This window comes from Oreochromis aureus, linkage group 15 (genome assembly GCF_013358895.1).
Source record: "Oreochromis aureus strain Israel breed Guangdong linkage group 15, ZZ_aureus, whole genome shotgun sequence".
Taxonomy (NCBI): Eukaryota; Metazoa; Chordata; class Actinopteri; order Cichliformes; family Cichlidae; genus Oreochromis; species Oreochromis aureus.
In genome coordinates, this window is record NC_052956.1 from 22,663,327 (window position 1) to 22,679,686 (window position 16,360).

At 39.9% G+C, this 16,360-nt stretch overlaps 1 protein-coding gene and 1 non-coding gene across 6 annotated transcripts in view; one reads left to right on the plus strand and one right to left on the minus strand.

Annotated features, from left to right (window-relative positions):
* vash2 (vasohibin 2) overlaps nt 1–16,360 on the minus strand; it is a 32,615-nt gene that overhangs the window by 11,486 nt on the left and 4,769 nt on the right. For 2 of the 5 annotated variants that reach the window (XM_031751526.2, XM_031751527.2), the window contains exons 3-7: nt 9,085–9,173; nt 8,826–8,882; nt 8,401–8,475; nt 3,197–3,434; nt 2,966–3,109 (exon numbers count right to left, since the gene is read on the minus strand). In XM_031751526.2, coding sequence (XP_031607386.1) covers nt 2,966–3,109; nt 3,197–3,434; nt 8,401–8,475; nt 8,826–8,882; nt 9,085–9,173 — 603 coding nt within the window. Of the gene's footprint in view, nt 1–2,965; nt 3,110–3,196; nt 3,435–8,400; nt 8,476–8,825; nt 8,883–9,084; nt 9,174–9,400; nt 9,584–11,137; nt 11,157–16,360 lie in introns of those variants that run through there. The other 3 variants (XM_039599104.1, XM_031751529.2, XM_031751528.2) reach the window with 3 other exon arrangements.
* trnat-ugu lies at nt 6,711–6,783 on the plus strand. Its single transcript has one exon. It is a non-coding gene; the product is annotated as a tRNA-Thr (tRNA).

Here is a 16,360-nt window from a genome sequence, read left to right on the forward strand (position 1 = left end):
AGGCATTCTTAGTGTATTAAGCAGCAACTTGAAGCTACCATTAAGATCTCAGCAGGAGAAAAAAGAAAAGGATGACTCCGGATGGCAAGTTTTCCTGAATGCAGTAAAGGAAGTTGCTAATATCCTGCAGCTGGTTGTGTTTGTCATGTGTTTGTGGTAAAAACATGGATCGTATTTCTTTGTTTTTTATAAGCAAAACTATTTTATTCTTTTTTTCCCCTTTTTAAATGTCTGATCCAATAGCTAAATTACATCTACTGCACTGCTGAGTACCATTAAAACACCCAATTTAAGTCACTATTTGTTACGACTTTGCTTAATTATGTAGCAGCTTTTCAGCTTCAGGTAAATAGAGCATCTTAGAAAGGCAGACTTTTATCATTCTGCAAAAAAACCCAAAAACCTGACACAAATTATGGGGTGATTTAAGAATAGTGTTCTTCAATATAAAACTGTACAGATTTTAAATACCTCATCATCTATGGTACATCAAATGTCATCAAAAGTCTCAGAGAATCTGGAGAAATCTTTGTACATGAAAGACAAAGTCTAAGCTCTTCAGGCTCTCAGGCAGCACTACATTAAAAAAGGAAGGATTCTGTCATAGAAATCACCGCAAGGAGTCAGGAAGACTTTTCAGACATCACTGTACGTGAGCACAGTTCACTGTGCCAATCACAAATACAGGTTAAAGCTCCATCATCCAAAGACGAAGCCATACATCATGATCCACAAACATCTGTGTCTTTTCTGGGCCAAAGCTTAAAATGGCCTGAGGCCAAGTGGAACTCTTGAAACTTTAAATTCTTTTCGGAAATCATGGACCCTGCATCCTTTGGACTAGAAGAGAAAATAGACCATCCAGCTTTTTATCAGCACCTATTAAAAAAGCCTACAGTACATCTCTGCCAGCATTAGTGCTCATGGAATTGGCACCATCAATGCTGGGTGGTTTAGGTATATAAAAGTTTTTCAGCAATGTTCGGATCATGGTATTTTTTAGGTCTTGCATATTTTAGCAAGACAATGCTAAACTGCATACTGTGTGTATTTAAAGCATGGCTTCACAGTAGAAGAGTCCAGGTGCTAAAATGGCCTGGCTGCAGTCCAGACCTTTCACCGTCTGAAAACATGTGGTGCATGATGAAAGAAGATCCAGGACTGCTGAGCTGCTAGAATACTAATACAAGAGTGGGAGAACGTTCCTCTACCAAACGTCCAAAAAAGCTCCTCTCACGTCCGAGATGTTTACAGACTATTGTTAAAAGAAGACAGGATGCTACACAGTGGTAAACATAGCCCCACTCCAACGTTTAAGACATGTTGCTGCCATTAAATTGAAAACGAGCTAAAATCTTTCTTAAAATTGTGCTCTACTGTGAATAAAATATAGGTTTATGAGATTTGCGAATCATTCCATTTTGTGTCTATTGACGTTTTATGCAGTATTCCAGCTTTTTTTTGGAGCTGGCTTTGTACATGGGCACAGAAACAAACACACTCTATAATAACTTCACATCCTCTGAAGCACAGCAGATTATACCAAAGTCTCACAAACCCCATTGCACTTGACCTGTGCCTGCCTGTGATTCTATGTGCGTGCGAGACAGCTGCAACCTTATTGACCTACATAACTTGCTGACATACAGTACACGTTATATACTGTATCACCGTCTAACATCAGCGTCTATCACACAGCTACTCACACACTGCTTTCATGGACCTGCAAATGCTGCACGAATACACACAAAAAGGAAAGAATCTCATAATAAATACAAATAAAAACATACGGGTGCTCATAAAACATTTAACCTTGTGCAAAGCACTTCTGTGTCTCCCTTCCTCACACGTACACTCACACATTCCTTCGTCCCCATCGTGCCCTAAATAACTCTTGACAGTTTATATTCCATGTTCAGCCCAAAGGAAACTACATCCATCTCTGGTCCAACGGAAAAATATAATAAAGGTGTTTCCCTGGTTCATTCTCTAAAAAAATGCCATGTCTGTCCAAACAAAGGATACAAAAAATTGCATCAGATTTGAATCACAGATAGCAAAGTTGCTTTTATTTTAAAATTTAATTCATACGACCATAAAATGACACTGTGTGTGTGTGTGTTTGGTTTTAAAAAGGTCATTTTTGTCACTTGATCTAAGTTTGACAGACATTTTCATCTTTTTTAGTGAAACTGTTTTCACTGAATTTTGTCAAACAGACCTCTTTCCCACAGTGTGGAATTACCCACTTTTCCCATTTTCACCACCTAATATTCAGTTTTTCACCATCTTGCCTGATTTATTTTGTGGTTTGTTTGTGGTCTGTATTTTTCACTGCTGCTGACTGTGGGCTGCCGGTTTTCTCTCCCATTCCAGGCTGTTCTTACTTTCTCCCTTAGTGTGCAAACCTTTTCGCATTTATGCATTATTGTATACATAATATATCCAAGTCTGCCAGTCTGAATGTTCACAAAGTTGCTTTTTTCTCTTTTTTTTCAAACCAACGAAGGTGTTTCTGATCTGACATTTTCTGAATATTTTAAATGGTGGAGCAATGCTGTGAGCCTCTATCTAGTGTCTATGTAGTGTAATACACATTCATACAAGCACCTTGCCTAACATCTGCACACACTCACATGGGATGGGAAAAGAACCACCAATGTTGCAATTGGTAGATGAATCGCTCTACCTCCTGAGCCACAGTAGCTTTACCCTACCTGCATTTGCTATGAATCTGCAAGCCACTGTGCAACCCACCATCACCCCAGTTCTTCTTTTTCATGCCGTTTCTGATTTAATCAATAACATATATATTGCCATTGATGATTGCTTTTTCCTGTACTGCCTAGCTTTTGGAAGTGGAAGGGCAGCAAATTCCCATAACAGAGCTGTGGCACAAAAGCTAATTAAGTGCACAGCGAAAAATACCCTGGAGCATATCTGTATGTGAATACACAATATGTACCTTCATCCTCATGTCCCGCCCATGTTTCTCTAGCTCTTTTTTCATCTCCTGAGCTCCCAAACAGGCCAGGTTCAGCACCAAATGCTTCCATTCAATTGGCTGGAAGACATGTGGGTCGTGAGGCACGTACAAACCAATCTTCACCTGGTAGAAACAGAAAATGTGCTAAAAGGTTCTTCATTAACTCTTGGACTGCATTTATTTCCTATACCCTTTATCTTCTCCCTTTACCTTCTTTAGTGTGTGCTGGTATCTCTTGTAGGAGTTTTCAAATTCAGCCACCAGTTCTCCGAGAGTCCGATGGGTGAGTGGTTTGTCCATCAGGTCCTGGCGGCGGCTCATACCGAGCGACCCATACCGGCCATTGCAATAGACGCCCAGCACAACATGGTGAAAGCAGTGACCCGAAAACTGGGTCTTAAAGCTGATGGGAAAACGCTCAAGAGACGTCAGCCCATTGGTCAGGTAGCTGATCAACACCGGAGGATTAAGGAAAGATCTGGACGTTTTTTTGTGGTGTAAAAATATTATTGGGGTAAAATAAATGTTTGTTACGCTCTTACTGCACCTCTGGAACTGTTCAAAAATTAATTACCTTTGAGTACAAACCTGAGAGTGAGAGTGTATTTGTTTGAATTTGTCACAGCAGAGGAAGCAGAGCAGCTTGAGTTGTGTGAAATGAGATTCAGTCTGACTCTCAGAAGGCCTATACTATGAAAATGTCACTGGGTAAATAATGTCTTCTGAACACAGTTTGTGTGCTCTTGTGAGTTTGTGCAGCTCCTTCTGTCTTACTGAATCTGTCAGGTTCACTGATGTGTTTCCATTTATTCAACAAGGAAAACAGGGGCAGAGAGATATGATCTGTCTGGTACAGAGGACACAATAACACACACATACACATCAGGTCATATGTCTGCTGATCCTAGTGACTCACCAAGACGTCACAAATGAAGGCGGGATTCGACTGTATGTTCATACCATAAAGACATGTCAGTCCTGTTTTAGGTCACGCCCAAAAACACACCCTTCTTTATCACATATTTAACTTAGAAACTAAGCTTCATGAGGTATTAGGTCAAACTCAAGACTGGCTATTAATACTGATGAGGAAGGTTTTTACTGAGGTGACAAATCAAGTGATCAAGGTTGATTTTCCAATTGAATTCTATACATTAGCTCTTTTTTTTGCAATCACAAAAATGTATAGCTACTCGCTATTAGAAGGAAATGCAACTTTAATGCATCCAAAAGATCAGATTTTCAGTAAATTATTAAATCTATATTTAGACAGATCTGCAATCTGTTCTACCATACAGCAACAGAGAAACTTGGAAGATGTCTTTGTGGGCCAGTAGCTAGCCATCTGCCCTATTCTGCCCATGGATGGAAGCCTGCCATTGGTTAGAACACATGTCTGTCACTTCACCAGCCTGGATGCCACAGCACTGCTGTGTTTTCATTAAATATTCACAAAGGACCATCCACACAAGTAGACCACTGATGACATGGACATACCAATGTGTATGGGTTTCTGGCTGTTTGGGGAAGCCTGTGGTTTTAAAGTAGAACACGGACCTAAACTGGGTTGGCTGGACAGTTGAATAAAGAAACCACTGAACTTCCACAGTCAGCGTGCTGCCCAAGTGACTAAACCTTTAGATGAATGCTCGGACGGTCACACATAGGTTTTATTTGTGCCTAAACATACCACCTGCATTATTCCCAGTAACAAAATAACTTGTAATCAATTAATAGCACAGTCAAAATAGAGTTAAATGTGTTAAGAATGTGCTTTTGTTTTTATCATATTGATCATATATTGAAATATTATTTTAAGTAGGCACACTGTTTTCAGTCCACGGACTCAGATATTGATACACCTTCTTAACTGGTCCACTTGACATCCCTCTCACTTACAAAAAGGATCGGCACACTTCAGTTTATCAAATCAACGCAAACCTGGTCATTTTTTTGCTACTTTTTGCAACTTTTTACATCCTTTCAGCAACAAAAGCCTATGGAGGTCACTACTTGCAGCAAGATCTTGCCTTCCTGGCACAGTGCAGAGCTCTCTCTCTGCACTGTTGATTAGATCAGTCAGACAGCAGCTCTTTCTGTCGTCCCATCCTAGTTCTCATTTTTTCTTTGCAATCATGTAAATAAAGATGAAATCACAGCACAGTCACTATCTTTGATTCTTTGAATATTGCTGTTGATTACCAATGAAGCTCAAGAAGCCCGAAAAAACTGATGCTGGGTATCCTGATATAACCAACTGTCACGAAATTAATCAAAACCACAATGGTTCTGACAAGAGATATTTTAAATCAGGGTTGATGATTGTCTTATCCTATTCTAATAACAAATATCATATTTAAACAGTTCATTAGTAAGAAGCTTTTAGGAGTGTCATATTTTATCGTGATTCCTTTTCTTCGCTGGCAAAAAAAGAATGAGCCACCAATGACAAGAATGCCTGGACACCAAATGTTTATGTTTGGCATCAGCTTTAATTTCCTCTGACAGATTCCTGCGAGTGTTTCACTTTGGATCAATATTTATCCTGCAGAATGAATACAAACATGAAAATCATACACCAACACACCCTGCTGTTTCTTGCTAATGAATGGCTCATTAGACAGGCGTACTTCCTGTGCCAGAGGACATGCGACACTGCTAGCAGTAGCTCCCTGGGTGAGCCTGTGACTACAAGAGCACCTATCACTACCTCACACTACTCATCCATCTGTCATTTCTAAAGCAAAAATTAAAACGAACTTCTGTGGATTCGTTTCTCTGCCCCACAGGCATGCTCTAATGCGACAGAAAGCCACACTTCATTGTTCTGTTTCTGAAAAGCAGAGGTAACTGAGAAAACGCATTATATAAATTCAATGCAGCAACAATGTTCTGATTAACTCTCTCACTGTTCCTCTTACCTTCTGTATCATCTATTCTATTCCTTTTCCTCTCCAATCCTCCACCCTCCCTTCCTCAAGTTTCTATGTCAGTGCAAAGATCAAAGATAACATCTTAGAAGAAGCATAAAATTCCATTTACACACATTTTTTTCCTTTAATCAAGAGTTACAATCAGGATTCAAATGGAGGCTGCTTTGTGCTCTAGCCTTACTCTGCAAAGCACCAGTCAGTGATGGCTAATACAATGGGACACATCACACACACACGTACACATGCATGCACACACACAGAGCTGGTTGGACCTAAGATAAACCCTGCATATCCTGGAGAGAATTCAGATCACTGATAACGTGGAAGAACAGAGAACCAGAGGCAGAGGACAGACTAAACCCAGACAGACAGCCCCCACCATTACAGACTACAACAGTGGCTACTCATCACTTTTTCTTGCCTATATTTCTATCTTGGCTTTCCACTACTTCTCACAGTGTGACTCTTTCTCACAAATAAAGTGTTTTGATTGTGTTACCAGGTAGGTTAACGTTGCAGGTAAATGTGTGTGAATGACACTGGGTCATTCTTGTTTCACAATGATCCATACAGATTTTTATGACTTTTAAGTCACCGTATTTTACGTGTGATGATATTATTTAGGACATTATTTAATACTGATGATCAAGTGCGTTAAGTCATTACAAAATCAACTGGTTAGGTTGGTAGTGCATTAGCTTAACAATAGCTGGAGTCCAAGGAAGGCGTGTCTAATTGGTGTGGCCTTGGTTGACATTCAAATTACACGTAAACCAGTGGCCAACAGGTGAGGCCTCATAGCTCAGTGGTTAGAGCACTGGTCTTGTAAACCAGGGGTCGCGAGTTCAATTCTCGCTGGGGCCTGAGAACTTCCTTTTTTCCCCCCCTTAAATTATATTTATCTGTCTGTCCTGACCTCATAACACAACCAAAGGTGAAACCACACAATTAATAACTGTCTCTTATTGCTATGAATGTCACTGTGGGGTTCTTAAAAGGGCATGCATCAAATGGAAAAACAAACAAACAAAAAAACAACCCCCCACTCCATTTCTATCTCTCCCTAAAGCCAGTCTCAATTAAAGTCACTGTCAGCTGTCACCCTGACAGCCCTTGGGGAAAGCAACTACGAAACTAGCACATGCGAAACTGGACCATCAGTTCACAGACGGGGAGAGAAATCTCTCATCTGGTGACACTCAAAAGTCCTAGTTTCCTGACCTGCTGCTTGTATTTGAAAAGTATTTGCTTGTACTGAAACAATTTTAATATATTTTGTTTTGTAAACTAAGCCATTATTTCACAGGTGTGCAAATCCAATCAATGAAACTTTGCAATGCAGTGTGGTAGGATTTATAAAGTTCAAAAAGAATTCAACTTCTGAAAAATCATCTTTCCTTTTTCCTCTGCTTATCTAATTCAGTGTAAGGGATGAAGCATATCCAAGCTCTCTTGGGGCAACAGGTGGGGTATACACTACAAAGGCCACAGACTGGATTTAAACACAGGACCATCCAACTATCACACAACTGTGCAACATCTGCTGATAGATCAAATACTTTGTATCTTTTATTTTAATGGTTAAAGCTTGTAATATATTTTTAAAATATGGAAAAATGTTACTTTTGCCATGTTACTTTGGTCTGATAAACATAATCAATGAAACAAAACAGATAGAAGGAGCACATTTGCTAGAGCAGTCGTTTTAAACAATAACTCTAAATCAAGGATGGTTTAACAGCTGAATGAGGCTGAATTACACTGCTGGGGTCAGCGCCTTAGTAAATTTACCATTTAAAAATAAAATCACTTTATAACAGCTTCTTCAAAATGAAACACAAACACAGTACAAGTGTATTTCTGTGAAGATGGGCATTTGGGTGTCAACTGGCCTTTGGAACCAAGTGGCCACTAGAGTAACGGCAGTTTTTAAGCATCTCTGTGTGGCTTTATTTGGAGTTTAGTGCATGGAAAAGCATTACAGTTCAGCATATCAAAAACAACAACAAAAAAACAACAACTGGCAAATCATTTGTGGCAAATAGTCAAGACAAAGACTTTCTTTTAGGATAATGATGAAGAACGAGTTCAGATTCTTATTGTAAAGCAACATGTTTTCAAGGAATTGAAAAAACACTTTCTCAAATTGAAATAGAGAAGGAGTTGCAAAAATAAGCACTGCTGCTTTAAAGTTTAAGCTCTGCTGGATGATACTAAGCTGGTGAGTATTGGGGGGGGGGGGTCGGTTAAACTTTGAAGTGGGCTTGTTGCCAAGCAACACAGCAGCGCTGGAAAGAGTGGCAATGGTGGGGAGCATTAGGGTATTACAGCAGCATGTCTTATTGATTTCACCCACAGATAACAAAATGACCTTTTGGCCCTCTGCTTAGTGTGTGTGTGTGTGTGTGTGTGTGTGTGTGTGTGTGTGTGTGTGTGTGTGTGTGTGTGTGTGTGTGTGTGTGTGTGTACAGGAAAGGATACATTCCCAAGATGACGGCCTCGAGGCATTTGATTGGTAAAGACTCCCTGATCATCTCTCTCGCCGTCTCCATTAATCTGAATGGGGAGGAAGATGATGAGACGAGGAAGAGGAAGGAAAGGGAATGGTTGGAAGCAATACACGTTGCACAGAGACAGGGTTGAATTACACACATGAATTAGGCACTGTGGTAATGTTACATCCCAAAGTCATAATCAAGTAATCAATTCTGTTTTTTTTCCCTCAATGTTCTTCTTAGCTGTGAACTAAGCTGTTGCTTCCTATTCAAGCCAGCTTTTCATCCATTCAGTAAAGATGATGACAAAGGGATGTTTACATGAAGAGTGATGACAGGACAGTTTTGTTAATATTACTGTGATTGAGTCACAGTAATTACATGTACTTGCCAAAGCTGCATTTCACTTACCCACACAGTGGACGGCTCTTCTTGATTTCAAAGAACTGAGTTCCTGTGTGGTTATATCTGATGGAAATGTCAGGGACAATAGCAACTTTACAACACTTCAGTGCTGTCCCTCAATTCCTATTGACAGACGTGATTGTGGTGTCTTGATCACTTAAAGTCTATAAGAGCATCCAATGACATGAGGCACAAGCAGGACTAGCTCCACCTGACAGATAAAAGCTTATACTGTCATGCCTGTCGTGCTTGTGATAAAGGATACTGCAAAGCCTTCATGAAGTTCTGGACGGCCAACAGCCAGTCTGGGACGGACATGGACGGCTTGAAAGTTGGAATTGAGGGAATTGGATGCTGGAAAGAGAAAAAGAGAGAACATTAGAGATATTTTTTCCACATCATTTTCAGTAAGTTGACATGTGGTAACACTCAGAGCCCCAAAACCACCTTCCGCCATCTTTAAAAAAACCCTGCATTCCTAATGTGCTGTGACTCATTGCATCTCATACAGCTGCCACACACTGCTGTTCCTTAAACCAGTCTTCTATTTTTAGGCAACAAACATCTCATTAGAAACTCACCTCTCTTTATACTCGAGTGCAGTGCACGTCTGACACACAACATGAGCCAGTCTCTAACCCAAGATATTAGGGTCATGTGCTCTGCACCACCTCTACGTCCACAGACACCCACATGGTGAAAAGCAACATGTGGTGAAAATGAACTCCCACTGCTGCTTTGGCAGCTGTTTCACCTCAACAAGAACCACTATAAAGAGGAAACAGGGGCTGCAAGTGTGGATACACAAACGGACGCGACCACACCAAGAGAGGGTGAGTCAGGCTGAGATACAGACCAAAACTTCCTCATACACAGGCAGCCTGCGTGATGTACATATGTGTGTGTGTGTGTGTTTGCGTGTGTTTGTGTGCAGGAAGGGTGAACCATAGCACAAGGCCTATCATTTCCTGTGGGGTTTTGCTCCATTCTTTATTGACAGCATAAAGAGGGAAGTGAGAAGGAGGACAACAGAACAACATGGTGACACAGCTCTGCATGTTACAGTGTTTTCGGTCTCTTGTTTTTCATTTCCATAAAGAAAGATTTAAAAAGAAGGAAGTCAGAAAGGTTTGTTTTACAGTCCCACAGGAGGTATTTCACCTACACGCTTCAGTTGTTGGCCTCGTTCATGTATGATAAACAGATACATTTCTAATTTAATCACTAATGCTGTCACAACAAACAGAGTCACACTGTAACCCAAAACATACTTATGCAACTGCAGCATAATATGTTGAGCCCAAACTTAAAATGATAGAAATGCTAATTTCATTTCTATGTGCAGCCAGCTTCTTGGTAGAAGGCAAAGCTTTATGAAATGATTGAAATTGATTGAAATGATCAAAGGTGATTAACTTTGGACTGGTTCAAGGGTTTATGTGATATGTTATGTGGGACATGCAGTTAAAATTCACATACACACTTTAGTGTATTTATGTTTGGGCCAGTGTGGCCCTCAGTGAAACTGAGACTGCTTCATCTAGGTCCCTTGGTTTGTCCATAATCTACGATGGTTTGACAATTTTGACAGTTAGCCTTATCCTACTCAGTATAGTACTGCTGCAGTATACAGGTTACACACACAGATGTTTAATCTAATATGGATAATGGTAATGGTTGCCAATTAACTTATGTTTTCATACAGACAAAAAAGTCAAATCGACTTTAAAGCAGACCCCAAACCAGCCAGCCAACCTGTCAGACAGTAAGTCACAGAGCAAATAAAATAATCAGCCAACTGGCCACTCGTACAGTTATTAGGCAAGTCAAAAGTCATTCAGCCCATAAATCAGTCTGCCAGCTGGCCCAAACCAGTAAATAGCAGGTTTTACTACCACATAATCTCTCGTGTAGTGAAATCCTCACTAAGGCGTTATAGAGTTGCTACAGCAGCTGACACACAAACACACATGTGCGCGTGCACAAACACACTAAAGCTGCTTTCGTCTGGGTCAGGGAGTGAGATGAGTGGTGATCTCTCCGTTATCATCCTCCCCTCTCTCCTCTCCGCTACAGTAAAAGGATGACGGTGATTCGCACAGCTTAATGTCCTTGTGAAGCATGCGTTAAGCAATCACATTGGACATTAGGGCTGCCACAAACGATTATTTTGATAGTCGACTAGTCACCGATTATTTTTGCGATTAGTCGACTAATCAGATCATGCATCGATTGGACGTAAAACTTACAGCTTGAAAATATGTTAAACGTTTATTTTGTGACCCAGAAAGAATAATAAGAGTAATATTAAAACTAACTAGCTGCCGCCATTGTTGACAACTGCGCTGGGCCGCACTATGAATTCTGGGACACAGCTTCTTCTTCTTCGGGGTTTAACGGCAGCTGGCATCCTTTACATGCACTGCTGCCATCTTCTGTTTCAGTCCGTTATTACACTTTTAAATCCTACTACTTATTCCTGCGTCTTTTGTGATCTTACAAAGCTTCAAACGACGCGTCGACTATTAAATCAGTCGTCGACGATTTTGATAGTCGACGTAATCGTGACTAGTCGACTAATCGTGGCAGCTCTATTGGACATATATGTACAATATGCAGCACACTCTTATTAACTATAATATACTGTAGACAGCAACACAGTGTCAGGATCCAGTAGCCTTCCCCCTCTCCATTAAGAGTTCAGCTTGGAGAGCATCAGTTCAGAGCCCCAGTTAACACTGATAATTAATCTGTCACTGGTTCCTTTCCTGTTTTCCTCTCTCCTCTGTAATCTTGTCCCTTTTCCTCTTTCTTCTCCACCCATCCTTTTGTTGTGTTTTTATACTCATCTCTAGTCTACTCTTCTTTTGCCTTTTCTTTCCCATTATATTCTTATCTATCATCTTTTTCCCCTTTCTGTAACGCCCCCCGTTTTTCTCCCTCTTCTCATATGTCACTTTGTCCTCCTTCTGCATCTTCACCAACATGCTTTTTCTCCACCTCTACAGTCCAGAGCAGGCTTTACATCCACCGGGTCTAAACATCATCTGTATCTGTCTCCCCTCTGCTGGGTCTCAAGGACTAACATATCCCATCCAGCAGCACAGACAAAATACAAAGCAACTGAAAGCTGGGACACAGAGGAGACAGTATGACAGTACTGGTTTTTGAATTTTAAATTGTTTGATGGAAATGGGGGATGAGCAGTAAAAGGCAGTATAAGAGAGAAAAGGAAGTGGAAAATAGTAAGCAGAGAACTGCAAAATAATTGGCAAGAGTAAAACTAATTTTATAACTAATTTTAAGAACAGGCTCAGCTGTTGCTAACAAATTATTAAAGTAAAGCTGAGCAAGACGTGCAAATTTATTTACAATTCCATGCCTTATCTATCCAAGCTTTTTGGGAGTATAAGTAAAAAGCAGCTTTTGAAATATTTTTGTACTTTCACAGCACAGATGAGTGTTTTTGTCTTTAATGTATGTTAGGTAACACTAAGGTGACAGATACTACAGATAGCTGTGTCCTCTACAACCTTTAAAGCACTTTTGCTCTGTGTGCATGAAATATTCAAAACAAATAAGCAGGACAGAGAGAGGGAGAGAGACAGATCAAATTTCCTGTTGTCAAGTTATCTTTAGAGCGGGACATCCCCAGGAATGCCTTTTACTCTGAGTGCGGGTCCCAGTGTGTGTGCAAAAAAGACAGCTGAGACACCAATGATTAATCCTCAGCATAAGACTTCCTTTTTTCATTTGTATGAAAAGTAATGACAGCATTCCCTGAAGGCTTCCACTAGTTCACTGCAGACAGCAGTACTTAACTGTGGCTTGTATCTGCTGGAAGACTATGATAATCACACACTCACAAAAAACACCTTCCTGAAGATTACTGCTGCTGTCTGTAATTCTTTGCCTCAGAGCACATCTGTCTACAGTAATCCTTGTTGGCAGGCGTCCATATGTATTAACGTCCAAGCCAAAACATTTCTACTTGAATTACACACATAGAGATGTCTGTAATTCAGCAGCACTGTTTTACTCTGGACCCTGATATATATAACACGTCATATTCACTAAACTATCCCACAAAAATTATATCATTTTGTAAATCTGCCAGATGCAGATTTTTTCCTGCTTTCTTGTTGTTATGTCACTTGTTATGTCACTCAGGTCATTCTGCTGTGGCAATGCTAAAAAGGTCTAGTTGTACTGTGATCTCTTAAGGCCGCCCAAAATAAATAAATCCTATTATCATTGAAGAGAAACATTTACCCTTAAAAGAATTCCTCCCTGAAAACAACTGAAAAACCTGATGACCACCACTTTGCCAGATGTAGAAAAGTAAAGTAAAAAAAGCCATCACATGATGGCATTTTAATATTTTACACTGGGTTGAGCAGGTGACCTACATGCCAAAAGGTCACTGCAGGGGCCATTTTTTGCATTTCATTGCCCTGTTTTCTCTCTCTGACTTCCAACTTACTCTACTGTCCTGTCAAAAACTGTCCCCTGTCCCTTTCTTTTTACCGCTGCTACAAAATCTCCAGGCATCAGAAGATATAACCCCAGCAGACCTCCTGCTTGAGGCTCTGAGCTGCATGAAGTAGACATGTGATTTTGAGTTTGGTTTTAGCCCGGGCGACATCTCATTGGCTATACCCAGGAGCTCTTGCATCTCGCCAAAACAACTGGCTCTCCTCCAGTGGTGATGTAAAACAGACCAGATGAGCGGTATCATTGAGAGTGGATGGGGATTGGCCTACGTAAGAGGAAGACTGCAGAGCTGTAAGGTTTTTAGGTTGGGTGGTGGCAACAGATGAAAAGTTCAAGATAAGCTCATCCTTGGTCCATAAGTCTTGCTCCAGCTTCATCATGTTTCTTTTGGAAACCCAAGTAAGCAGGCCATGATGATGATGCTAAACATATGTTCGCAGTGACAAAGGTTAAAAACAACCTGTTATCTGTCTGTGGACCAACACCTAAACTCAGCTTTCTGTATTATATCTTTCTACAGCTGTTTCTTAGATTTATAGTGCACATATTATTTATTAATGCACTTTGCTCTACTATCTACTCTCTTAATCGTACCTTTTACTCTTCTATAACTTAACCTAATTTTTTTTTTCTTTTTTAAAAATCTGTTGCATACATACGTTTTTTTCCTGACAGTATAAGGCCCTCACTATGTACCTGGAGGACTTTTACTTAATGCTGTTTATTGTAGATTAGAGCAGGGCGATATGACCAAAAATATTTATCACGATATACATTTGAAAATTTGCGATAACGATATAACTGACGATATAATTGATACTAGACAAAATACTTTACAACTCCACAACTTTATTAGTGCAAAAAACCTCATCAATGTATTTTCACTTAAACAAGCAGCTATTTTTATGTGCATTAAAGTTATATAAAATTTAACAGTGCAAATGCAAATTCCTTGCTGACAGTTTAACCAAAAGGCATTTCCAGTGGAAATTGGCCGACACATCCTCAGCATAACCATGTATAATATCCACAAAACTTAAAAAGAGGTTATACACACACAATACGGTAATATTATGTTGAAGCACAGTACGTATCACTCTGCGAGGCTCCTGCCTATGATAGCCGTAATGCTCTGACAATCCATCAAGCGGTGCAGCTTCGTAGTTTAGCAAAGTCGTACTGAAACATCTGACAGATTTTCGAGCGCCGTGTACCACATAAAATCATTTCGAGGTCAGTAAACACAACCAGAATTCATACATAAGGCACACGGGATTATAAGGGGCACTGTCGATTTTCAGAAAAATCAAAGGATTGATTTTAAGTGTGCCGTATTTTCCAAACAACACGGTAATAACGACGGCCCGCTAGCATGCGCTACCAAAAATAGTGCTTTGTTGTGTATCTGACGGACGAAAGCTAAACCAGTTCCACACCACTGAAGTTGCAGCATTTTTACAAACCAGTTCTGGTTCATCCGTTTCATTTAACGATCAACTTTCGCTCTTCTCATTCTGCGTCGCTGCCATGTGCATATGTAAACAAAGGCACTGCGCATGCGCATTTTACCCATATTCTATCGCGATATTTCATTTTCCTATCGTTGCCCAAAATTACACCGGTATTACCGCGAACGGTATGATATAGCCCAGCCCTATTGTAGATTGTATTTTTATTCTTTATCCTGCTGCTGTAACACAACAATTTCCCTTGTGGGATCAGTAAAGTAAAGATTAACCCATCTCTCTCAACAGATTACAATCTATAATGCAGTATTTATTAAAGTCAGTCAAGTGTATAAGAGTAAGGACCAAAATCCAGTCCATAAAGCACAAGTTAAAGCTAGGAGAAAGGCAGTCAAAGTCTTGTGATTTAAAATAGTGAGCAGGAACCAGAAGAATCACAACCAAATAAAAATCAACATGTCTGCACTTTTGAAACAATGGCTGGTTGTCTCTTAGGAACCAAATTTCACCTGATTTTAGCCTCTAATCAGAAGAAAATTGGTTAGTGTGATTTAGTGAATGGTTGCAAATAAGCTGTATTCAATCTGTTGTAATAGCCTGAAAAGATTAATTTCCATTGTTCAGCCAAGTGTAGATGTAAAGACTGGGACTTTTTAGAGGCCACGACTACCCGACCAGATTTAGCCTAGAAAACCAGGTCCATGGATATCGGGTACTTCGGGGAAAGAGAGTGCAAAGGAAATGAAAAACAAATTTATCCTTCGCCTCTACTGACAGCATCTGTACAGTTAGATTTAGCTCATGTGCCACTGACCAGTGAGCAAGCCTCAGACGTAGCACAACAGAACACACAGCAGGAAATGAACAGACTCATGCTTCAACCTGTCACGCTGTGCTTTTAGGGCTTACCGAAATGTTTCAGATAAAATGAGTGAAAATTTAAAACCCTCAGGAAAAATTGCAAAGTGAGCACTGGCTGAAATTATGGTGTAGTTTACAAGGCTTGTAACTTTTGGAGACACTATATCCTGAATCAAATAATTTCTTTCAAGCTTTGGTTGTAAAACAGATCTTTGTTCTGTAGAGTTCTTGCTTGTTTTGTTTCCCCATCAAAAACCCTTCAGGCAGTCCAGTTGGTATTCAGAGATTATCCACCACCCAGATTGTATTAGAGGGATTATTTGGGTGCTGTGGTATTCTGTTAATGAGGACACAGAGAATGGTGACAAGGATTCTGGTCATAGACTATAATACTGACCTATATTTTAAAAAGCATGTCAAGCTACCACGTGTTGCATTATGAAACTTAAATTCATAAAATTTATTTACAAAGTTATATCGTGGCTAATGATGTTGTTCTCGCCATTTGTCTTACTGTCAAATTTACAGTTTATAAACAGCAGCTGTTAGAAATGTCACATTAACAGAGATTACCAAATTCAGATTACACTATATGATGACAATATGCTAATTAACAAGTTAATTAAACATTTTTGGCTTTCACTGTTGGTCCTATTATGAAAGCAAAACTGTTTTCATCCTCACATCTTCTCCTCGTTCTCTTTCCCCACCTTAAGGCAC